This window comes from Sceloporus occidentalis, unplaced genomic scaffold (assembly GCF_023333645.1).
Source record: "Sceloporus occidentalis isolate IW3139 unplaced genomic scaffold, rSceOcc1.0.p SCAF_7, whole genome shotgun sequence".
In the NCBI taxonomy this organism is placed as follows: Eukaryota; Metazoa; Chordata; class Lepidosauria; order Squamata; family Phrynosomatidae; genus Sceloporus; species Sceloporus occidentalis.
Window position 1 is genome coordinate 16,241,113 of NW_028316987.1, and position 25,207 is coordinate 16,266,319.

The 25,207-nt window shown below is 41.6% G+C and overlaps 1 protein-coding gene across 3 annotated transcripts in view; it reads left to right on the plus strand.

Moving 5' to 3' along the window:
- Window positions 1–128: 128 nt before the first annotated feature.
- Window positions 129–25,207, plus strand: part of LOC149309278 (phosphatidylinositol 5-phosphate 4-kinase type-2 beta) — a 31,435-nt gene continuing 6,356 nt past the window's right edge. For all 3 annotated transcript variants that reach the window (XR_016281893.1, XM_089532098.1, XM_089532099.1), the window contains exons 1-6: window positions 129–1,219; window positions 13,119–13,216; window positions 20,710–20,806; window positions 21,858–22,010; window positions 23,881–24,027; window positions 24,528–24,566. Coding sequence is in view for 2 of the 3 variants with exons in the window: in XM_089532098.1 (XP_089388224.1) it covers window positions 1,040–1,219; window positions 13,119–13,216; window positions 20,710–20,806; window positions 21,858–22,010; window positions 23,881–24,027; window positions 24,528–24,566 (714 nt within the window). In the remaining variant the exon portion in view is untranslated. The remainder of the gene's footprint in view (window positions 1,220–13,118; window positions 13,217–20,709; window positions 20,807–21,857; window positions 22,011–23,880; window positions 24,028–24,527; window positions 24,567–25,207) is intronic.

A 25,207-nucleotide genomic window follows, 5' to 3' on the forward strand; every position in this document is an offset into this window, starting at 1 on the left:
CTAGCTAAATATCCCCGCCTTTACCATCAACCCTTCTTAAAGGTATCCCGCCACAATTTCCCCCCCGAGCAGAAATGGTACGTCCCTCCTCCGCCCCCTCCCTCCCCTCCGACCGCCGCCATCTTGGCGCCTCCTTTGCGCAGGAGCCGAGCTTTTGGAGCTCGTTCCGCGGCGGAGCGAACCAACGAGTCCGAAACGCGGGGGAGAGCGAGTAGGCGGGGCGAAGCGACGTATTGTGGTAGCGGACTGAACCATTCTATGGTCGCTGTGAGAGAAAAAGGGGTGTATGTGTGAGAGGATAGTTCCACTTCGGGAGAGGGCACTACTATTTGGCAGCTGACAGGGGGGTGGGGCTGGGACCCAACCATTTCTAGAAAGAGGGGTGCAGGGTAGCTGAGCTGAACCATTACGGAGGGGGAAAGGGGTCTGTATAGATGAGTGGCGCTGTTGTCAAACGCAGTGTGACGGGTAACGGAAGAGAGACGTAGCGGGGCATAGACGGTACCATTGTGTTTCTGCAGAGGGGGGGTGCACCCCTGCGTTTTTGGAATGGTGCCGTCCTAAGCGTAGGCGGGAGGGGCCGGGCTGTACCATTTTGGGACCATACGGGGGAGGCTGCCACAGATTGGATGGGGCAGTCCATTGTGAGTGGGTGAGAGGGGGGCGTCCATGTGGTTATCACTGGAAGGCCCTATTTTATGGGAGATACCACTGTCTTTAGCAGAGGGGGGGACAAGGGGTGGTGCCACTCAGTGGCCTTGTGCTCATATTGGCCTCAAGGGTGGCACTCCTGGAGGGCCAGGTGAGGAGGCGCTAAGCAGAGGCGGCACATGGAGCCAAGGGTGCCATTTTGAGCACTGACAGGGGCCAAAAAGGCCTAAAAGGCTGCCCCATTGACATGAGAGACAGTTGCCTGAGTCCGATGGGTACAAGGGGTACCATGCCAAGCACTGACTATTAGGACGACGACGAAGAGGAGGAGGAGGAGGAAGAGATTTGTCGTCAGGGCAGGGAGTCCGGAGCGTCTTCTCTTGCCGCCATGGCTTCCAACTGCACCAGCAGCAGCACGGCGGCCGCAAGCGTGGGCGCGGCGCTGGGCAGCGCCCTCAGCGCCTCCAAGACCAAGACCAAGAAGAAGCATTTCGTCTGCCAGAAAGTGAAGCTCTTCCGCGCCTCGGAGCCGCTCCTCAGCGTCCTCATGTGGGGAGTCAACCACACGGTGAGCGAGAGATGCCATGTTCTAGAAGAGTTTCTTCCTGACGTTTTGCCAGCATCCGTGGTTGGCATCTTCAGAGAACGCTGGCATGGAAGAGAGTGGGGTATATATACTCCTGGTTGAGGTGAAGTGATTTGCACGTTGATCTGTGTATACCTCTGTGTATTGTTCATTCTACCAGTCCTGAAAAACACCCAAATCAAGACCCAGCAAATGCAAATGAACACCACCCAGGGTGAGAAGGGTTTCCCACCAGACAATGGATCGTTAATTAAATAGACACCCTGAGGCCTTGCCATTCAACAACAGAACAATACACAGATCAACATGCATATCACTTCCCCTCAATCAACAGTATATATACCCCACTCTCTTCCATGCCAGCTTTCTCTGAAGATACCAGCCACAGATGCCAGCCAAACGTCAAGAATAAACTCTTCTAGAACATGGGCACATAGCCTGAAAAAACCCACAAAAAACTAATTAAAGCATCTGTATATAAAATCGCATAAAATATAGTTAAGTTAAAGACAGACTAAAAACCAACCTGCTATGCATTATGTACCCAAAGCCTGTTTTTACCTGGCAGCGAAAGGCCAGCAGGGAGGGGGACAGCCTAGCCTTCCAAGGAAGCAGAGATGTCCACCAAGCCACCCACCAAATGTGAAGCTGAAGGCTTTCATGGCCAGCATCTATTGGTTATTGTGGGTTTTTCGGACTATGAGGCCGTCTTCTAGAAGAGTTTTATTCCTGGCAGTTGTGGCTGGCATCTTCATTTCTGGCGAAACGTGAGGAATCAACTCTTCTCATATCCCGAAAAACCCACAAAAAACGTAAAGCCACCAAATGTTTCTGCTCTCCAGTACTTCTTCTTCTGGAGACAGCTGCAAAACTCAGTTTGCTGGATAGCTGTAGCCGGAATAACCATCCCTGACATAGTGGTTTGCTTTAAATTGACCCTGATTATGTACCTTTTGGGAAGCTCTTCCTCATATTCGTGTATCATGCATGCATGGTGCTGGGGACTTGAAAAAGGATAATTCCCCCTCTCTTGGGTAGTTTTAGTGGCTTTCTCTGCAGACATTTTACAACTGCTGCAGAAGGTATCACTTCCTTTTTGTAGCTAACCTTTCTGTAGCTAATAATCACATCTTTCCTCAGACGTGAGACCCATTGACCTCATTGCAACATAGTTCCATCAAAGTGCATGTGGGGTTGAAGCCTTGTTTAAACTCTTACCCAACAAATCCCAGGTCTTTTATCAGCTGAATTTTATCAATTTAGCACAACTGATCTTTCCTACAACCCACCCACTATTTTGTTTTTGTTTTTATCTATAATGAATTTGGATTTCTTGGATTTACTGTTTCACAGTTTAAAGGAAAAGCACAAATATAAAGCATATTTTTGAATGGATGTTGAAATCTCATGAAATCTGAAATATTTCAAATTCTCTATAATGTAATGTCTTAAACTGGAATTTTATAATTGTGCTGGCTGTAATAAAGTCTGTCTATAATGTACACTCATCCCTCCACATTTGAGGCTTTGACATTTGCGGATTTGATTATTCACTGATTTTATTAATATATTCTCTCTAGGAATATGTAGGTCCTTCAGCACAACTCTATGGTCAACTTTAACCAATAGTCACACTATTAAAAAACGCTCCTTTTATACTGTACAGTATCAGTTAACAGAAATGAATGGCATCTTCTCTTGTCAAGGCAGAACTAACCAGTTGGGGCTAGGTTTTAATTTCATGTCATCTTTAGCTCATCCTCAGATGTCTAGAGCAAATGGCTGCATTTCTGCCTCAGTTACTTATGTAAAATTAAAATAATTGTCTCTCAAAGTTGCCGAAAAGTGGGGAAAGTGATGTAAAAAATTTCAACTTGCAGCAGAGTGCCATATAAATGCTACATAAATATTTATGAATTATCGTAATGATTTCTGCTCATGCATATTTGTGGTTCCTTCCCAGTTGTAGAAAGCACTGTCTTGGGAATTCTATGACAACCTGTAAAGGCTTTCACAGTGAACTTCTGAAAATCTCATTAGCTCTTGTTGTTAAGATGATCCCAGAGAACTTGGAGAGGCACATTTTTGAGTCGCAGCCACTCCTTCCTTCTGTGGGTTGGGGCTGAGTTCTATTTATGCCAGAGTCTTAAGAATGATGTCTGTCAACATGTCCATGTTATCAGTGGAAATGGCTTCTGCCACTTCAAGTTACAGGAGGATGAACCAAGTGGAGTGTATACCTGCCCTGCCTATAATACAAATGACCAAAGTACCACCCCAAATCAACTGTCACCTTCTCTGTGGCAAACAGAGCAGTGTTATAGGCATGTTCTGTGTTTGTGTAATCAGACCCTCTTTTCAGCTGTACTAGATATTCTGCTCAAGCCTAGAAATAAGGTATAAAGTTTTCTCCCACCCTCTGCCAAACCTTAAACAGAATACACTATGAAGCAAAAGGAATATTGGTTTGGGTAATATATGTTCTACGAAAGCAACTTTAGGGAGCAAGGGAGAACTGGACTTTTGATATACAGGACCTGAGTAAAGAAGTGTGGTGGGATCGCAAATTAATGTTTTTGTTTTCTGTGGCTGGTCTGTAAGTTTGTAATATTTCAATGTTGATGTTTTATTTGAATTTTGGGTATGTTTTAGGAAATATCAGACCAGAAGAGTAAGTAAAGTAAAGAGGATGTAGTAATCCTTTAAAATTTATTGGCGTAGGCTTGGGAGGGACCAAAGGGTCATACAATTAAACTGTAACACTTCTTGCCACAGGAGATTGTTATAATCGCCAGCATAAAAGGCTTTAAAGGGGGCACTGGTTTATTAGAAGATATTAGCCACAGCAGATCCATGTGTAGAAGCAGGATGTCTGATGGATAGACACTGACGGCACACAACTATATAAAGTTGTTGCCTCCTGGGAGGCATCAGTGGCCAGACACTGTTGGAGGCAGAGTACTATGCTGTGTTTCCTTCATCATGACTTGGAGCTGGTAGTTCATATGTTTTTAAAGAGTCGGCTTGGTTTATCGATCATTTGGCTGCTCTTAGTAATCAGATTGTGTAGATTGCTTTACTTTCTGTTTATATGAGCTAACTGGTACTTAAAATCAATTTTTCTTTTTGAATAAACTCATCCCTCCGCATTTGCGGCTTTGACTTTTGTGGATTTGATTATTCACAGATTTTATTAATATGTTCTCTCTAGATCCTCCAGCACAACTCTATTCAACCTCAACCAAAAGTTGTACTGAAGGACCTAGAGATTCCTAGAGAGAACACTCCACTAGACATTTGTGGCTACTCCAGCACAATTCTAGGCTCAATGTCTGGCAGATGTTGACCACAGAGTTGCACTGGAGGACCTAGAGATTCCTAGAGAGATGTTCTCGCAAGTAAAAAGATAGTGTTTTGTTATTTGTGGTTTTTTCCACATTCACAGGGACCCTGTGTCCCTAACACCAGCGAATGTGGTGTAATTTGAGTTCTCCCTCTGCCAGATAGTTGACAATGCCTTCCAAAACTGTGCTCCTCTCTTCACTGCCCTGTGGAATATTGGCAGCTTCTGCTTAGGAATAAAGCTAAAACTGGCAGAGTGTAATGACTTGACTGTGGCTTGCTTACAGTGAAGAGACAAAAACGTGATGATGACAGAAAGGGTTTGGGGACAGAGGATGGTTGTTTGCTTCCCATAGACATTTGACTGGCCATTTTGAGGAACCGTGTGCAAGAACCCAGTGTCCCTACTTCTCATTAATCAGGCTTTCCTTTCATTCTTACATATGTGATGAGGAGAGGAGAAGGGGTCACTGCCAAATTGCCTCCCCTGAGCAAACAGTCTGCTGTGAAAGGCTAATTAAATATTGTGAAGACTTCCATGTTCACCAACCACACATGAAGCCACTGCACCTGACAGCTTTGGCAGGGTGTCTTCTCAGGTTCTCCTCTGCAGGAAATCCTGCTATATATCTGTATTAGGTCTACTTGGTTCATATAAGTAACAAAATTACTTTACCCTTCTTGAAGCAACAGAACTGTTTGGGAGGCTGCCCACTGTGTTTCTGTTTGAGTTAGTATGGTTATATTGCTGGTCACATAGATCACTCCAGGCAGAAAACGGTCTCCAGTAGTGCTCTGCAAATTTTGAGTACCACAAATTCTTAAAGTAATGTAAGCTGCCTTGTATTAAGTCAGACAACTATTGCAGTGCCTTTCAAATGGTGGGGCGGGACCTCTGGGGGGTGGCAGTGACAGTTGCTCAAGGGTTAGACTTCGAGGCCCTAATCACTCCTCCTCTTCCTCCTGTTTTCCAACCTTTTTCTGCCCTGGAGAGAGAACCAGCATGACGTAGTGGTTTGAGTGTTGACTACGACTCTGGAGACAAGGATTTAATTCCCAGCTCGGCCATGAAACCTAGTGGGTGACCTTAGACGAGTCACATGCTCTCAGCCTCATGGAAAGGCAGTGACAAACCATCTCTGAACAAATCCTGCCAAGAAAACTCCATGACAGATATGCCTTAGGGTTGCCATAAGTCGGAAATAACTTGAAGGCACACAGCAACAAGGGGAAGAGAAAGGCAAGAACACTTGGAGCAGCTGCCTCTACCTGAGGGAGAAGGAGGCAAAGAGTGGTGAAGTGGTTCATGGTTTCTGGCAGGGCCCATCCCAGACCACCACTTTCCCTACCTGTCCCATCACTGCCTTGAGAATTAATCTTTCTGTGTGATTTTGTGTGTATAAGAGTAAATGAATATGTGTATGAGTGGAAGAAAGAATGAATCTGCTGAATATGCACTGCAGAAATAATACAGGTTGACATCACATTAACTGTTATGGCTTAATGCCAAGGGATTCTGGGATTTGTAGTTTTGTGAGCCATTTTGCCTTGTCTGTCAAAGAGCTCTGGTGCCACAACAAACTACAAATCCCAGGATTCCATGGGATGGAGCCATGAAAGTTAAAGTGGAGTAAAACTGCATTACTTCTGCAGTGCAGATTCAGCCTGGATGTGTAAACATTTGTAAGCACTGGTGCATCTAAGTGTGGTTGTATTTGAGACAGTTTTTAAAAAAGTGCACGTATTAAGTATTGAATTTATTTAAATAATACTATCTTAATTTGAACAATGTTATTAGCCTATAAAATGTTAAAATACTAATAATATACATGAATGTGTAAACAAAATTACTCACACTAAACAAACAAATATTTTGATTGATCTACTATGTGGGGTGGGGACATCTGAATGTAGATTTAAAGGGGGTCACAGGGGTAAAAAGGTAGGGAACTACTGCATTTTTTGGTTTATGTAGCCCAGAACTGGCCAGCAGCTGCTCTCCAGAGACTTCTGTAATGGCTCTTCCTACCTCTGGTGCCTAAAATCCTCTGCAATGGAAATGCCAAGGCATAGACTAGGTCCTGCGTAAAAACAGGAACCCCATCAGTGAGCAATAGTGCCACTTCTTACTTTTAGATGTAAGAATGAAATGTACCACAGGTTTTAATTTGAGGAGGAAATGATCCCGATCAGATTAGCAAACATTGGCTGTAAAGGGGATATAGGCTTATACTGAGGAACTGAGGAAGTTGTTATTGGGTTTTCTCTGTTCAGAAGAAGCAAACTTACAGGCTTCTTTATGCAAAGAATGGTTCTCAAAAGAGGATTTGCTTTGGCAAGCAGCTGGTTCTTACATGCGCTTGAGCCTGGGAAGGAAATCCCATTCCACCTCCTAGAGTTTAGTGAGCTTTTATTTTTGTTTTCCCCTGCAGTCTGTGTCTCAGTTGCTTACTTGAACCATATGGATGATTTGCTTTGTAGGCAAGTTTTGGCAGCTCACCTGCTCTCTGTGCTGATCAGATGTATTGAATGGCTTCTTCCATCTTCTACCGAGAGAAAAAAGTTCTTTTGAAACTCTGTAATTCTGAGTGTCAACCCAAGTCCACCAGTTAAATTGAGCATGACTCTGATTGTATAAGCCAGAATGGCCCTCCAAACGTTGGATTTCATATTATGTTATCCTTTTCCAATGGCTATGTTTGCTAGGATAGATGGGAGTTATTGTCCAAAAGTATTTTGGAGGTCCTACTTTCCCATCTCTGTCCTAAGCAAAGCAATATGTTGTTATCCTGCTGCATTGTAAGAATGGTTGAAATACACCTCAAAGAATTCATGTTTAATGAACCTACTATTCTCTGCATGTTTGGATTAGGCAAGCTTTTTTGTTGTTGTTGTTCCTAAAGAATTACATCATCCCAAAAGGGTGGGGGGTGCACAAGGTTTCCATGATGTATCGTATATACCCGTGTACAAGTCAACCTTATGTATAAGTCAAGGGAAGGTTTCAGGGTCAAAATTCTGGATTTTGATATGACCCATGGATAAGTCGAGGGTAAAACTTAGGGGGCTATAAGGAAGGATAGAAAGGGGGAAATGCTACTTCCGTCCTTCCTTGTCCTTCTCTGGACCTGTCCCAACCAATTCCCAGGTGCTGCAGGAGAGGTTTTAACATCAGATTGAGAAAGGAAGCAAAGTCTTGCAAAACGGAGCAGAAAGAGAAGCAAGTGGATTTAAATGGGGATTTTTTCCGATAGGAAGCAAAGGCTTGCAAAACGGAGTGGAGGGGGGAAGGAATTGGTGTTCAGTGGAGATTGGGGCATCAGGCTTTCTTGCTTTAGGACCTTTCTAAGCACTACTGATGTATTCACCCTTATATAAGTCTACCCCAAATTTTAGAGTCAGTTTTGGGGCATAAATTTCTCGACTTATAGTCGAGTATATACGGTAGCTTGTATAACTGAATACATCATGGTGAAAAGCCATAGACATGATCTTTACCTTGAAATCAAGACCCTATGCATGAGCAAAAAAGAAATCAAGGTGGACATAGGAAATAACAGTCACTTCCCTGTTCTACAGATGTAGAACAAATGAATGCCTGTGGATCTGGAAGTTGATCAAGGGAATATAGGTCTTCTCTTTAACTGATACAATCAGAGTGATGTTGTTACAAAGTGATGTTGTAATAGTGTAAGAACATGTAATTTCTAATTTCCATCTACTCAATGCAGTTACAACTTTTTTGCATAAAGAACTTGTCAAGCATTGCAAAACTACTGTAAACCATCAAATTATCCAATAAGAGCTGGTACTTTTCCCAGTAGCAACTAGGCCATGTTCGCTGAGGATGATGGGAGTTGTAATTCAATCCAACTGGAGATTGCCAAATTGAAGAAACCTGTACTGGAGTAGATGAGATTGCTTGTGACTAAATATACAGGTTAATTCAAAAATAATAGTGCAAAACCAAATAAGAACAGCTTTACTTTAGCACTATTCTTTTTAAATCACCTATACATGGTTGCTTCCCTATGGTGGAAGAATCATCAGCTTTGGGATATTTGGATATATATTTCTGAGTCTTTGCTACATAATGTAGAAAGATTTCATCACTGGTGACATTATTTTTATACACATTTTGAGTTGCATGATTTCTCTTTCAATTTTAAGTACATCTTTTCAGCCAATTTAACTCTCACAAAGACCTGGGAGGAATGTGAGAAGTTGTCCTTTAAGACTTATCTCATTAACAGAAATGTTTCCAAATCCAATTTCTGTGTGGGGGAAAATGCCAGGTGAAAAGTGTGTGTGCATGGGGGTTGTCCCTATATAAATAATCATTTAGTGGCACAGAAAGATGAAAGACTAGACTAAGGCTTTGTCTGCACTGACCAGGATGCTCCCCTGCACCATGGCAGCTATTTGCACAAGTATTCCCCTGGCTACCTACCACTGTCATGGATCACTTGCTTCTGAGGTCAGAATGAGGTGCCCAGTGGTGGTCACATGCTGGTTCCGCATTCTGACCTCAGAACATGCAACCCACTATGGTGGCAGACAAGCCACCCAGAAGATCCATAGCAACAAGGTTTTAAAAAATCAGTTTTAACCTTATTATGTCCTGGCTCTGGTGCAGGACATGTCTGATGTTGTCTGCTTGTTATTACTTCGAAACACCTTTTCAGAGTATCCACAGTTAACACTTGGGCCCCATTCAGACTAAACAATTAAATAGCTATTATTTCACTTTAACCACCATGGTTCCATTAATCCTGGGGTTTGTAGTTTGGCACTAGAGCACTATGGCTGAGTATTTTAAATACCTCTCTCTAAACTGCAAATCCCAGGATTCCATGGGGTGAAGCCATGGTAGTTAAAGTGGGATAATAACTCTCTAATTGTTTAGTGTGAATGAAATTTTACTAAGAGGTAACACAGGCCTCAACAAGGCTACCATCCCCATGCTGCTGTAGAGGTCATCCACCACACTAGGGCTGCATCCACACTGCAGAAATAATCCAGTTTGACACCATTTTAGTTGCCATGGCTTAATACTATGGAATTATGGGAATTGTAGTTGTGTGAGACGTTTAATCTTCTCTGACAGAGAACTGTGATGCCACAACAAACTACAAGTTCCAGAATTCCATAGCATTGAGCCATGGCAATTAAAGTGGTGTTGAACTGGATTATTTCTGCAGTGCAGATGCAGCCTAGAATGATTTTTGTTAGAAATCGAGTGTGAAGTTCAGCCTGAAATTGTTGAGAAACTGAGGATCCTTAGGTAGAGGATACCAATTGATTAGTGCCTACACTGCCCCAAAGTAGACTTGTAACTGGACAGTAGTTCAGTAGTTGAATAAATTGTTTGGATGCAGTGAAGAGAGTTTGAGAAAGGGCCTCATGATCTCTTCCTTCAAGGCAACTGACTAGGCCCCTTCTTTCAGGGAAGTATTAACTGCCTCCTGGATCTCAACTGGTCTGGTCATTCTCAGCTAATTTTTAACTTTTGTCAGCTATAGAAGACAGAGGCTGGGTGAGCACCCATCCACATCCTTAGCTTGCAATAACTGAATTTAATCCAAAAAAACTGATTAACTAACAGTGTAGCAATTCTCTGTCCAGTATTGTGGCACTTGAGTCCCACATTGATGTAGATATCAACAATTTTATGAGTAAAGTGGATAACACTTGCAGTGGATTTCTGAGAGCATAGAAGAATCCATGTGAGGGATAAACTAGAGGTTCTTAAACTACTTTAGGCACATTGTACAGGTGCACTGGTGACAGTGGGATATGATGGTACTATCACCACCGTTAAATAGGCTTTCAAATGAGTTGTAGCTAGGATCTGGCCAGCTTTCCTATGATTTTCCCTCCATCAAAATTCTAGTCATCGTCCATGCATTTAATTTAAATTCATTGTTTCAAGCTCCTGAAAATGCTAGTGAGTCTGGTGGGGAAGGAGAAGAAAAAATAACATTCCCACTTTTATTTGTATTTTGTTTTCTTCCATTTCCTTTCTCATTTCTATTTGGCAAAGATGCCTGTCTGAAAATCTGGGAGCCCCTGCTAGTCAGTGCAGCATACAGAACAAGACAGATCCAGGGTTTCAATTATTATAAGGCAATTTCTCACATAACCATTTATTGTTGTTGTTGTTGTTGTTATGTGTTTGAGATGACTTAGGGACATGGTTGCAAGGATGTCCTGAGGCCTTAGCATGGCAGTTGAAATCCTTGCAGGATCAGCATCCTGGGAGATTTCAACACCAATCTTTAAGGTTACATCACTCAACTGTGGGGCAGTGAAGTATAGTAGATAGTATAATAACAGACTCCCATACCGTGTCCTGTAATGCGATGCTAAATGTCAACACTCCAAATGTGGTCACGTTTGAATTGGAAACATGATGAGGGACATAGTACAGTCAGCCCTTCTTATACACGGATTTCTTATACACAGATTCAAGCATCCACGGTTTGAAAATGTTCAAAGAAAGTATAAATTTCAAATATCAAACCTTGATTTTCCATTTTTTTATAAGGTACACCATTTTGCTATGTCATTATATTTAATGGGACTTGAGCATCCACGGATTTGGTTATCCACGGGGGATCTTGGAACCAAACCCCAGAGTATAACAAGGGTCTGCTGTATTGTGATAAACCAAGGTGATACTGCTGCCATGGGAACTGAGCTTGTACTGGTGCTGCAACAAAAAAGGAGTGGACCCATTGAGCTCAGTGAGACTTACCTACTTTATTTGAAGTGTATGAGAGAGTGTACAACTTTGGACCTGCACTGTACAGACCAGAGCTGAAAGTGGAATGTTTCACTTTCCATTCTTGGACTGGCATCCTGTTAGGTGTAAGTCCATTTTACACCTTCATAGTCTTTTTGGTTGTTGCAGAGATTGGTACAATATCCACTTCCATTGTTTCACCCACTCTAACAATGAAAACACCTCCTCCCGAACTTACTGTTTAGTCACTGCAGCCACATACACATATGACTGTATAACTCTGGCTGATGGAGAGCAGGGGTGAATCAGAGAAGCATATAGCTATGTTCCTGTAGACTAGCAGCATGATGTTTGAGCTTTGGACAAGGAACATGGGAGACTAGGGTGTGACTCCCTGCTCAGCCACAGAAACCCACTAGGTGACTTTGAGCAAGTCACATTCTCTCAGCCTCAGAAAAAGGCAAGGACAACCCTGCTTTGAGCAAATTCTGCCAAGAAAACCCCATGATAGGTTTACCTTTGGGTTACCACAAGTCAGAAATGACTTGAAGGCATTCAACAACAACAACAGCAACACGTCTCCATAGCCAGACACCGAATGATTACATAATCCATCAAGACCTCTGGAATCTGTCAGCAGATCTCAGTAAATGAAGTAATGATTCAGTGTCTGACTATGGGACTTAGCCAGATGCCTTACTCACCACCAATGACAGAATGGCTGTGGGAAAAGACTGCAACAGCTTAATTTTGACTGTGGGAAGTGTTGAGTGTACATAGCTGTAGCATAGTTCTGCATGTAGAACTATTACTTATTGGTGTGCCATGCAAGATTGGCCATTGTGTTCCTATACTGTAAAACGTGTTTCTAGTTTTAATCCAGAACAAAACTGCCCTTTGCTCCACATCCTAAATATCAACATTTGCAAGTCACTGTAAGTAGATAAAGATTTTCTAAAGCAATCTCTCTCTCCAAAGAATGTCTGGATGTCCCGCACCCACCCCCAATTTTTTATTACAATCTTTGTACTTGTAATTTTTACTTACAATCTTTTCCCCCTCCTGTGGAAATTGACAAAGGTTTTGGCAAGACCTGTGTTTGCTAGTAATTCTTTGCCCTCACAAACATCAGTTATGTGAGATCATACACAATTCTTGGTGAACACAGGAAAAAGTGATTTTCCTTGAAAAATAAGGACAGGATTTTCTCCCTAATGGTTACCGAAGTAGGCTTGAAAATGTGTGGTTAATACTTTATAAAACCCAATAAGCTTTCTTGTAGCCAAGCAGGACTTTGGTGGCATTGTTTTTCCCTATGCCTGTTACATTATGTAGAGAGGAAAAAATAACTCTTTGTAAGAATGCAAGTTTGTACAACCTGTAGAATTTATCTTTTATTGACACCAAACTTGATTGCCTGTTAATTTTTTTCCCCAAAGCATGGCCTGTTCATGCCCCTGAAATCCTAGTGATTTCATGAGAGAAGAAATGGGATTTGCTCCCACCCTCCCCAGATACTTTGCCAACTCTAACCTCAGGATCTCTCTCTCTCTCTCTCTCTCTCTCTCTCTCTCTCTCTCTCTCTGAATACCAAATGGATTACTGGATGGGAATGCCCTAGCTAAGTGGTTGAATATAAATTTCTTTTCTGGACTGTACAACTGCAAGTCATCCACTTAGTGTTGAAATTGCCAATTAAAGTTTAATAAGGTTTATTGGCTCTGCGGTCACAAATGCCAGCAGTACAGATGGTTTCCTTTTCTCCTTTGCTCAGATTTTACATTTCTTTTTCAGATTAATGAGTTGAGTAATGTCCCTGTCCCTGTTATGTTGATGCCAGATGACTTTAAGGCCTACAGCAAGATTAAAGTGGACAATCATCTTTTCAACAAGTGAGTAATTAATTTAATATCAGATTTAAAGCAGTGTCAGCCTGCAGATAGCTGGTTTTTGTTTGCCTGTGATATGGTTAATTTTTTTTTTCATGGGAGTGAAACAAAGCAAGAAGTATGGGCTACAGAGGAGCTAATTTAACATGTAGTTTTCCACGTACCTTTCCATGTGCTCTGAGGAGTTTGTCACACCACTTCCATTCTTGCCGCAAACATGCTAATTTAGGGAAATGCATACAGACCGGTTTGAGAGCACTTCCTCCCTCAAGTCCCTCCATTAGCATGACTGGGCTGTTGCTGCGCTTACTTCCACCCTCATCTTTAACCCCATTTCCCTGCCCTATGCCCTACCAGTGTGCCTTGCCTTTGTTGTGTGTATGGTTTTTGTTTGTTTGTTTAAATGCAATTCTGGAGATATGTGAATGTGATTTTACACCACCAACAACAGGACTGAAAAAAATAAAATAAAAAACCACCAAAGAAAGACTATTCTGGAATAGTCAAGTGGAGAGGGAGAAGAAGAGATGACGACACCATATTACTATGCAATCCCAGAACTGCTGCTGGAGTAACTTACTGCACCTGAGGACTAGCATTATACCAGCACTATTGAGATCTTATTGACTGGATTTTCCATCAGTGGCGAAGTGTAAGCTAACTATGCTTCAAGGCCTAGGCAGCAATGAGAGGGAGATGGCGTCATGCAATAGGCACTATTGTCAAACATTTATGGTGTGTGTGATTATGTCCTGAGCCACTTCGTGAATATGATTTGAGTGGTGTAATTCATTTTCTGATAGAAATAATATTGCTCCAGTTTTGGTCCAACTGCATTGGTTGCTTATATTCCTGCAGACCCAATAAGAAGTATTGATGAGATCACCATAAGTAGCACCTATGTTCATAGGTGTCTCCCTGCTAAGGAGATGTTGTTCTATATCCAAGGTTTTATACATTTTAAATCTAAGAGGAAATAACATTGCAGGTCCTTTTTTGGTGGTGTCAACCATTTCGCTAGAATTCTGTTATCATGGAAATGTGTCTGAACACATTCCGCTTAGCATGGTGATCGGTGGTTAAAATGTACCATAACTGTTTTGGAAATGGTTTTAAATCTTGTGGATCCTTTTCTGGACATTTACTTCTGTACTGATGTTTTCACAGTGCATTGTAGGGATTTGCATGTGTTTTAAATTTCAGAGCATTAAGATTTTGTGATCTATTTCATCCACTTATTCTGATATTTGTCATTATTCTCATTGGTTGTTTCTGCTATTGCTTTCAGTGGCAAAGTAGCAGCATGGAAATCCTAACTAATAAAATAAATAATCTTTAAATGACAGCAGGGCCAAGCCTTTTATGCTGGTGGAAGAGCAAGAAGAATGGGATTCTAAGTTGGGTAAGATGACTAAAAGTGGAGAAATTGTGTTGAGAACTGTGGGCCTTGACAAGTTCTCAATCATGCTAACACCAGAAGGGCTGAACCTGGAGAAACTGGACATGTAGAGGTCAACTTCATATGCCCATCCATTATTACTACCGTTTGAAATATGACAGCCTCCCCCCACCTCTAGATCTGTCAGGCTACTTGCCATCACTCACAACCAGCTTGGCCATGCTGGCAGGGGATGTTAGAAGTTGTAGTCTCCCATGTCTGAAGAGTGCCAGGTTGGGGTAGGCTAAGATAGGCACTTTAAAAATCACCTATCACAAGTTAAATTTTCTTCCAGGTAAGCAGATGGGCTAGCTTGTATTAACTGGAAGACTATTGCTTCTTTTTTCTTTTCTTTTCAATGCCATTGGTAGACTTGTGGACTAGCTAGCAAATTTTTTCTTTCTGATTTGGGCAGGCAAGTAACCTTTGTGATTTTTTTCTTCCTCCTTTTCCGTACTTCACCTGCTCCATCTTCTTTGGAGCCCCTGTTTCAATTTAAATTAACATTTTCTCAGTTTTGCTTGCCACCACCTTCCAGATACATAAGGAAAGAGAATTCTGCCATACTGCAGCTGCACAGCCTGCAGTGTGCAAGTTTACAGGTAGTTATTATCCAAGTTGCAAAGCTCAGGACATTTCAATTTTGTGGGAGACAAATGTACTCCTTATAAACACATTTTCAACACAGTCTCCTCAGACAAAATACTAGCTATATAATATTAAGTGAAAATAAATAAATTCTCTTTGTTCCCCACTCTGCCACTGCAGGCTGTGCAGCTGAAATATGAAGGATTTGCTTTTCCAAATTTGGGAACACTTCAGAGATATGTTTCATTTTCTCTTGACATTCACTGACTTAAATCAATCTGAATTAAGAGAGAGAGTGAGGGAGAGATTGGCAGAGTTGGGGAGAGATTTGTATACACTGCAAACAGGAGTGCTTATCTCTCTGGTTCAAGAGTAGCTGGCTAGCAATCTTTCCTTCCCTACCTCTGAAGGTCTATTACAAAACCACATAATTCCTTTCTGTAGTCCATGCTGTGTTTGAGTACAATTGTTTTTATTGATTTTTTAAAAATTGATTTTCCGATTGTGGCTACACCATTCATTTCATCCAGTAGCTGCACTCAGCTTCTGTCTCTAAACTTGCAGTTATTGGTGTCTAGTGCTTTTGAAAATGATGCGTATCTTGGCCATGCTGATTCAGAATCTTATTGATGCTATCTTGTCACCTTTCAAGAAAGTATATATATTTCAGTTGGCATCTACTTTCTTTCCTGAAAAAGAAAAAGAACCTGAATACATTTCTACTAGACAGTACAGTCATTATTTCTGACTGAATGTGAGATCTGGGGTTCAGGCAGCCCATCTGTATAGCCTGCCAACATAGGTGCGTGGACCTATGTTGGTGAAGTGGATAATATATTTTAATATTGCCGGAAGTATTACTAATTATAGCTGTCTGTCACCATCATGTGTGTATCTTTTATATCTTCATATTAGCCATGTGTTTTGTGAGAGCAGAAAAGAAAGGAGAATTTCCATTTTACTTTTCAACTGTTCAGGAGATTCCCACACTGAGGTGGGTGGGTGGAATTTAACCACCCTATCCAAGGAAGAGGAGCTGTTTGCTAGTGGTCAAACTCCCTACTGAGTAATATAAAGCCAACCCTATGTAGTCCAAATATTGTTATAATGGGTGGTTTGTTACCTTCTTGGACATATGTTCATGATGTGTTATTAGATGCTGCCAAAAATCAAATGATCTGATTGCTATTCTCACCTGCAAATCTATGTGAGAACAAGTGACATATCCAGAGGCAAGGTTGAATGCTCTCCAAAGAGTGTACAAACTGGCCCCATAGATGGTGTCATCGGGAAATATTTTATTTCTAGGACCATAGCCAGCAGTGTAAAAGACTTCTTGTAGACTGTACTTTACAGACCTGAACTTTTTAAATCTGATAATGAGATGAGGAGAGGGAAAAAAAGTTCAGAGCTGGGGAAAAATATAAAGAAAGAGGGATGACTGAGGGTGGAGGACAACATTTTTAGGGACATTAGGAAGGCCTCCAGCGTCTATATACTACATAACACATTGGCATTGAGGTTAGTTAGGTGCATACCTTGGACTTGAGGAAAGCTACCTTGGACTTGAGGAAAGCTAGTTTTGAAAAGCTAGAGAAAAATCATGTAGGGGCACATGGAGGATATTTTGAAGGGAAGAATGAGCTCAGTAAGGATGGGACATCCTAAAAACTGTATACTAAAGGCACAATTGCAAATTCTTCCTAAGAGATGAAAAAATATGGCTATTTAATAGTAATAATAATAATTTGTTTTATTTATATACCGCTATTCCAAAGATCATAGCGGTGAACAGCAAGTAAGCTAATTAGCAAGTAAGCTAATTTGCCCCCAACAGTCTGGGTACTCATTTTAGTGACCTCGGAAGGATGCAAGCCTGAGTCGAGCTTGGGCCCTTTTGCTGGTCTTGAACTCGCAACCTTGTGGTTTCGAGTGAATGGCTGCAGTACAGGCATTTAACCACTGCGCCACCAGCCATATGAGTTTTAAATGAAACTCATATGGCTGAAGCCAAGGAGCTCTCCGATGAGCTGAGATTCAAAAGGAAAGTGTATACAGTACAGTAGAAGGGCATAACCTGAGAAAGTAATTCAAACTATAACCAGTAAACCTCAGTTTCTAAGGACGGTGTCAGGAAAGTGAAAGCCCAGAATTAAAAAAATGAAAGATGGTCAAGAGAGAGGTAGGGCAGCTGCTTAGAGAAGATAGTGAATTGTTCACAAGTGACAAAAAGAAGGTAGAACTCCTGAACTCCTGTTTTGCGCCAGTAGTCTTCTACAATTAAAGATGTATTAAACCTGGTACAAGTAAAACAGATGATATGAGGGACTGATTAGAGGGCATTTAGCTACTTTTTGAAAGTTCAAGTCTCTAGGTAAGATGAATTATTCTTTGTGGTGCTGAGGGATATTATTTCAAAGCCTTTGTCTGTAGTCTTTGGGAATTCTTGGAGAACCGGTAAGATGCTGGAGACTTGGAAAGATACCAGTCTTCAAGAATTTGGGGGGGGGGGGGGGGGGTGGTGGTGGATCCAGGTACTGGGAAACCAGTCAGCCTAGTGTCTATAATAGAAAACATTCTAGGATTGATTATTAAATTGCAATTCTATAAGCATCTAAAAAGCATTTCATTGATTACTAGGAGTCATGTGCAGTTTTCACAATTAATCATGCCAGACTGTTGTTATCTCTTTTCCCCATAGTTCAGTAAATCATAGGAATGCTGTCAACGTGTTTTATACATTTCAGCAAAGCCTTTGACAACACTTCCCACAATATCCTGGTTGATGAGATGTAAACTGTAGGCTAAATGATGCTCCTGTTAGGTCCATTGCTGGTTGAGCAACCATACTCAGTCAGTGCTAATTAATAGGTCATCATCATTCTGGAAGAAGTTCTCAAGTGGAGTGCTACAGGACTCCATGCTAGGCCTGTAGATGTGGAGGAGTTCCTTATCAGTTTTGCAGATGACGTGATGCAAGGATGGACTGCCAACAACACAGAAGACAGGCTGAAGATTCAAAAACATTTAGAATCCTGGAACACTGGCCTGAAACTAACAAGATAAAATCCAGCTGTACTAAACTGTTGGAAATAAATGCAAACAAAACAAGCCCTGTGAAATTACAGTTAGATTGGCTGTGTTTAATCTGAAAACGGTTATGGGAAACTTGGTAGTAGGCTTCAAATATTTGAAAGGCTGTCAAAGGCTGATAGAGCAAATTATGGTCTGGAGTGCTAGAGCCAATGAATAAAAATTGTAAGGAAGCAAATCTTAGCTGAACATGGGGAGAAATGTCTTAATAGTGGGAACATTTCAGCATTGGAAGAAGTTGCCTCAGGTGGTAGAGGTATCGAAACAGAGGCTGAATATCCAAACATTGCTTAGTCCTGTATAAGAGATTATCTCCTATCAGTTTTGCCACAGGAGAATGGCATGATTAAAAAAAAAATTCTGTATTCTGAGACAATTATCATCAACTTCAATCAGAAATACAGTGAAAGTTAACGCAAGGGAAACATAAAGTGCCTTAATCCAAATTGCTGGCATAGTTTTTGATTTCACATATGTGGGCAGGTGGGAAGTGACCACAGCCCCCACAGAATGATTACCTTTCCGGGGATTTTACCTGATATGTATAGAACATCCACAAGTTTGGCTATATATTAGACTTTTAAAAAAAGCATTTATATGGTGTGTGTTCAGGTGGTATGTATGGTTAGCTATGCTGGCAAAGGATACTGGGATTTGCAGTCCAACAACTAGAGTGCCACACAGTTCCCATCCCTGTTCTAGAATACTGATTGCATAAGTTGTTTAGTTGAATATTATTTGTTTGTTTGTTTGAATAATAACTGTTATTTGTTATATTAATAAATAAATATTATTTATATGAATATTTATCATACAACCTGAGGAGAGTGTACAGTAAAACCAGCTGAATCAATTTGAACAGTATGGAATAATGTAATAAAAAAGTAATTTAAATAGACTTGAAGCATATTAAAATAGGATCCAGTTGTTTTCTGCCAATGGCACATCAATATTTTATTAATGAAATTGGTGGGTTTTTTAAAATCAAGTTGCAGTTTAATGCTTAGTTTCAGCATTTTTACATTCCCAAGCTTTTTTTTTACTGATCTGTATGCCATCTGAAGAGGTGATATAAGAGTATACTAACAGATCCATGGTTTATCATTGGGATGTGAAGTCTTCCTTGTCTTGGAGAGAAGCTGCAAGTACAGTACAGGCATATTTCAGTTAACAAAGCCTCTGACAATGTCCCTCCTTTTTTTTTACAAAGGATGTCTTCCTAAACACACACACACACACCATATTTTCTTCCTTGTCCCCTGTCTAGTTGGATGTTTTAGCAGCATTATCATTGGGAGAATAGTGAAGGGAGGCTGGAGAAACTCAGACACTTAGTATCAGGTTGCAGCTGTGTGTCTGGAGTTAACAATGCAGCCAAAGCTTGAATTGGAGGTAATAATGGGATTCTGTTCTAAATCATCCTACTATATTTCTGTGTGCCTGCGTACAACAGGCAAGGTAAACAGCAACTATCTCCAAAATCCCTTATAGAACATGCTGAACACCAAAACTTAGAGAAAGGGGAAAAGCAGATAAAGGCTACTTCATCAGTTATCTTCACCAGTTTTTCCTATTATGTTAAAGAACCAGGGATACATAGGTTTGATCACCAAAATGGAAATCGTAAGACAAAATGGAGGCTAATGAAAGGAGGGGAAAAATGCTGGATGCATTTTTGAAAAAGCTTTCAAGTGGTCTCTCCAAGATCCAAAATGTTTTTCTTTATTTATGCAAGGCTTATTTGACCAGGTTGTTTCATTTCACATGTGCATGTCATTATTTTAGATGCAATATTTGCTTCTTTTTTGTAACGTATCAACGTATTCCTATTTATTCCATGTTATTTTCTGTGTGCATGATGGGACTCCTTCCCCTCAAAGCTCCTAAGATCTGGGCTGCCTCTTATGCAGGCTTTCAGATAGTCTGACCCAAAGCTTTATGTTGCTTCAGAAACCCTAATCTGCACTTTGAATTGTGTCTGGAAATAGACCAGTAGCAACCAAAGCTGCTTCAACAAATGAGTTTTCATATTTAGTCTTGACTATTATTTCTTGTGTGTGATTAAGAAAAAAGAGATATTGCAAAATAGAAACCAGCTTAGCAGTGTGTTCATTCATTAGTCTATTCCTCTGAGCACAGATTTGTCCATGCTAGTTTCCTCAAAATAATTAGACGTTTATATACTATATTTAGCCTGTCTAACATGATTGACTTCATCTGAGATGACTGTGGTAAACATATATGTATGTGTTCAGTACAAAAACACAAACACACACACACAGTATTGAGAATTTTCTGTGGAAAAATAGAAATTTCCCACCCCTACATTTGATTATTGTATCATAATACTGAAAGACTTCTTTCCATCTCCTTCCAGAGAGAACTTGCCGAGCCGTTTCAAATTTAAGGAATACTGTCCACTGGTGTTCCGAAATCTCCGGGAGAGGTTTGGGATAGATGATCAAGATTATCAGGTACAAAACAAGGTTATGGTATTTCAAAAGACTGCACAGTCCTGAACCTCTTAAGAGAGAATTGAAAGGGACCTGTGCTTAACAGTGTGAGATCAAGATGGAAGTTCTTTACAAGAGTAGGTTCAGTCGCCAGAAGCAAGACAGAATTGTGCACATTATTTATTACATGTACACCTCAGCTTTCCTCTGAGGAGATGAAGGTGTAGTTATATGGCCCCCCTTCTCACAATAACCCTGTGAGGTAGGTTAGGTTAGAGGTGGTGACTGCCCTTGATCACGTTGTGAATTCATGATTCAGTGGAGTTTGAATTTAGGTCCTCCCCAGTCCTAATCTGACATTCTAACCAGTACATCTTGAGGATGCAAGAATGGTTGAGGGGTAGTCACCTAGTGTTTGTGGTCCAGGTAAGAAGTGGAAGGTAATCAATTTGGTCTTGTGACAGAGAAAACAGGTAGATTGAAGTAGAAACTGTGGAGAGAGGTCCTAAGATGCAGTGAAGAAGAAGACAACAACTGGCTGGGGTTGGGGTGGGGGTTTAGAAAGACAAAGAAGGTAAATACAGCATAAACATGTGAGACCCGACTGTGTTCAGGATGGCTACACCTCCCAGGACTAGTCTAGAAATTAGTGTGTGCGTAGATAAGAGTCTGTCTAGAAATAATCACAGATCAATCCTGGTAGACTGGCATATTCCTGATGTATTCTGCAAACAGTACGTGAACAATATATATTAAATGGGAACATTAGTCCTTGTAGCTGTTTCAAACAGTTTTGAATATTTGTTGAATACTTATAAAAGAGGAAGGTAGGTAGGGAGGTGTGTTTGTGTCACAGAGAGAGGGAAAGAGAAAGAGAAAGAGGGAGGCCAATACACACACACAAAAACCAAGTGGTGGTAGTCATCAAGAAATACACAGAACCTGGTTAGCACATGAAGTTTTTTTGATGCAGCATTGAATATATTTCTTATTTTCTCATGAACTAAGGTTGGCTCCCTTACGATGCTGGGTTGCTGCATCTCCTTCTTGTTCTTCTTTTGCCTCTTTGTAGAATTCCGTGACACGGAGTGCCCCTGTCTACAGTGACAGCCATGGCCGGTGTGGGGTTCGTTTTCTTACCACCTATGACCGGCGATTTGTCATCAAGGCGGTGTCGAGTGAAGATGTTGCAGAGATGCACAACATCCTAAAGAAGTACCACCAAGTAGGGGTGGTAGAGAGGAAAATGGGGGATATTAGACACCATCCTTTGTCCCAGAATACCTAGCATGCTGTAGAAAGACAGCCCTATTGTGTGGGTGCGGGGGGGGGGGGGGCTTCTACAATTTCTACAGTGCTGCACTTCCAGTAGTGTGTAACTGGGAAGAGGCATTTCAGATTCAACTGCTTTAGCTTTAGACATCCAGCAGGTCTCCTTATCCACAAGGGGTTACAGTACTAGTGCAGTCTTACTGGCATTTTGGCCACTAAAATGAACTAGTTCGTACTTCTGGATCCAATATGAGGCCTTCACATAGAGATGCCAAGGATAGAATAATGCCACTCTCTGCCCATAAGGAATTGTGGCCAGTGACTGCCTTCAGTTCAAATTGTATATTGGATTGAGGTGGCTGGGTGAGAGAAATTGTGGCCTGCCAGATGTTATTGAACTACATCTCCTGATGTTGTGCTGGCTATGGCTGCTGGACATTTCAGTTTAGCATCATCTGGAGGGCATGACTCCCATGCCTGACCTAGGCGTTAATGTTTTTGTGAATCCCTGTGCCTAGCCACTTTCACTGCTCACTATCTCACATCTCTTCCAGAAGCTCTCAGAGTAATCCCTAGCCAAGCCATTGGATGATGTCACAGCCTGCAAGTTCTGTGGAGAGAAACTTTAGGCACTTCCATAGCATTCACAGGCTGGACTGAATCAATATTTCCTGTCCCTTACCTAGGGGTGCTGAACTGGAAAGAGCATAGAAAGCCTCCTTTGAAAGGTGGGATCTGCGCTTCTGCTCCTCCTTTGCTTTATCTCCTTCATTCAGTGGGATCAAACTAGGCTCAATGCTAATATCCCACAATGGAGTTGGAGGACTCTCAGGATCACAGTTGGAGTGAATGTAAGGCAGCTTCATGTGTTGCACAGTCTAGCTTTTTCCTCCAGGCATAGGCAGTGGTGGCAGTAAGAAAAAGGTTATGGTTACTGTGGTCAGGAAGGGAGGAAGGGGACTTTTTCCAAGTAGAATCAGGCTGGCTCCATCCCTTTTGAGCTTCTGGCAGGCAACCAAGATTCCACTGTATTGTGTGACCTTTGGTCCCTAAAATCTGAATTACTTTTTGGATTGTTTTCTCTGAGTGTGTGTGTGTGTGTGTTTGCATTTGTGTGTGTGTGCTTAAATCTGGTTTTGAAATGTTTTTTTACTTCTGTTTTTTCTGGGGAGTCCTGGCAGGCTGAGAAGTGGTATTCAAGCAAACAAGGCATTGGAGAAATAAGTTGCTCAGAGACAGCTGAATATGTCTGCCTCCTCTCTTTCCCATTGCTCAATCCCTGATGAAGTGCAACACTAGTATAGTGTGCCTACACGATTCCAACTTTAATGTCTACAGCTTGAGCTACAAGTACAGTTGGCCCTCTGTTTTCATGGGGGATCCATTCCTGACACCCCTCTGCGAAAACTGACTAGTGCATATTCAAGCTCCATAGACTTGAATGGAGGACATGCCTGTGCACACGCTTGTGTGCGCGGGGGCGCACCCCATTAAAAATAGCAGAGGTCGCCCCCTGTGGATTTCCAAGATCGTGCATCATCTGCGAGTTAGGAAGGGTGACTGTATGACCGGCCTTCCAAACATTACATATCATCCTTCAATTTAGGGTGTGATATGTCCTGTTACCTTCACTTACTATAAATTATTTGGGGTTCCAGACTGTTTTTGCATTCTGATTTTTTTTTTAAGTGTCTCAAATGTATGTGTTGAATTCGTCATAGTCCTTGTAGCCACTTTTTCCACTTAAGCTCTGCTGGTGAGTTTTAGCCTCATGCTAATTGACTTCCACCTTCTCTCCCTCTTTTCCTCTTATCCCCTTTCAGTTCATTGTGGAATGCCATGGGAACACACTTCTTCCTCAGTTCCTTGGCATGTACAGGCTTACTGTGGATGGTGTGGAAACCTATATGGTGGTCACCAGGAATGTCTTTAGTCACCAGTTGACAGTACATCGGAAATACGATCTAAAGGTAAGGGCCATTAATATGGAGCATCTCCACGGGACCACATCCTGTGCCACAGAAACCCTGCTCTTTTCTAGTGGGGGACATGATGGTAACTGGGTTTTGTTCTCCTCAAGAGACATTAGGCAGGTACTGTAGTCTTGTGGTGCTGAGGGAAATGAAGGAAACCTGAACACATTGTTCAGGTTTACTGTACACAAGTGGATTCTTTGGGGGCATTTCTGCATGATCAGAACCAGGATGTCACAAGCAGCATTACAGCAGGAATGGCCAGCAAGCTGTCCACAGGCCTCCTCCTCCTCCTATCTATTTTGTGGTTCCCTGGCGCACCTCCTGACTTTTCCAGGAACTAGTAGAGGTTTGTTTTAAAATAAAATAAAATAGATGGTATGCGTAGAAAGGCCCTTAATTAATCAAGGTCAATGTTGGGTTTTTATGTACTGAACTGCTTGGTTCTAAGTTAGATCTCTTTTTCCTCACTCCACCCCCTTTGCTTTCTCCTCCAGGGTTCAACAGTAGCAAGGGAAGCCAGTGACAAGGAAAAGGTAAGGGCAACCATTGAGAAGACCTTTTCAGAGAGGGAGAGAAAACACTTGGAATTCATAGTAAACTTTAGAATGAAGTGGGTTTACCTCTAGTAGAGTTATAAAAAAAAAGATGGAGTCCCGATTAGCACATATGAGAACTGTGTGTCCTTCCAAATATTGGTGGGCTGAAAGATCTGAAATCAGCCTAGTTAACCTAGCCCACAGGGAGGGTTTATGAGATTTGCAGTCTAGCACTATTTGGAGCCCACATGTTCTTCATCCCTGCCATGTAGTTTTTGAAATGGTTTGGAGGAGCAGAATAGCTATTTCTAACTAATGCTGGCTGAAGGATTCTGGGATTTTTAGTCCAAAGGAGTAAATTTTCCATGCTCTGCAGTGGACGAGCTGGAAGTATCAAATGGTCAGATACAGTTGCCAACCTCTGTCCTGTTTAGGCCTTTCAAACTCTGCGTCTCATTCAGGATTATTCATCATTGCAATCATAAACACAATTCCCAGCCTTCCCCTTCCACTCTCAAACTGTGCTCATAAAATATGAAAAGAGAGAGAGATACTGGTGTTTTCCTTTAGTGAGGATGGGTGATTCTTAAATTGCTTGAATTTCATTTGTTTTCTTCATTTTTTAAAAAAGCGTTCCT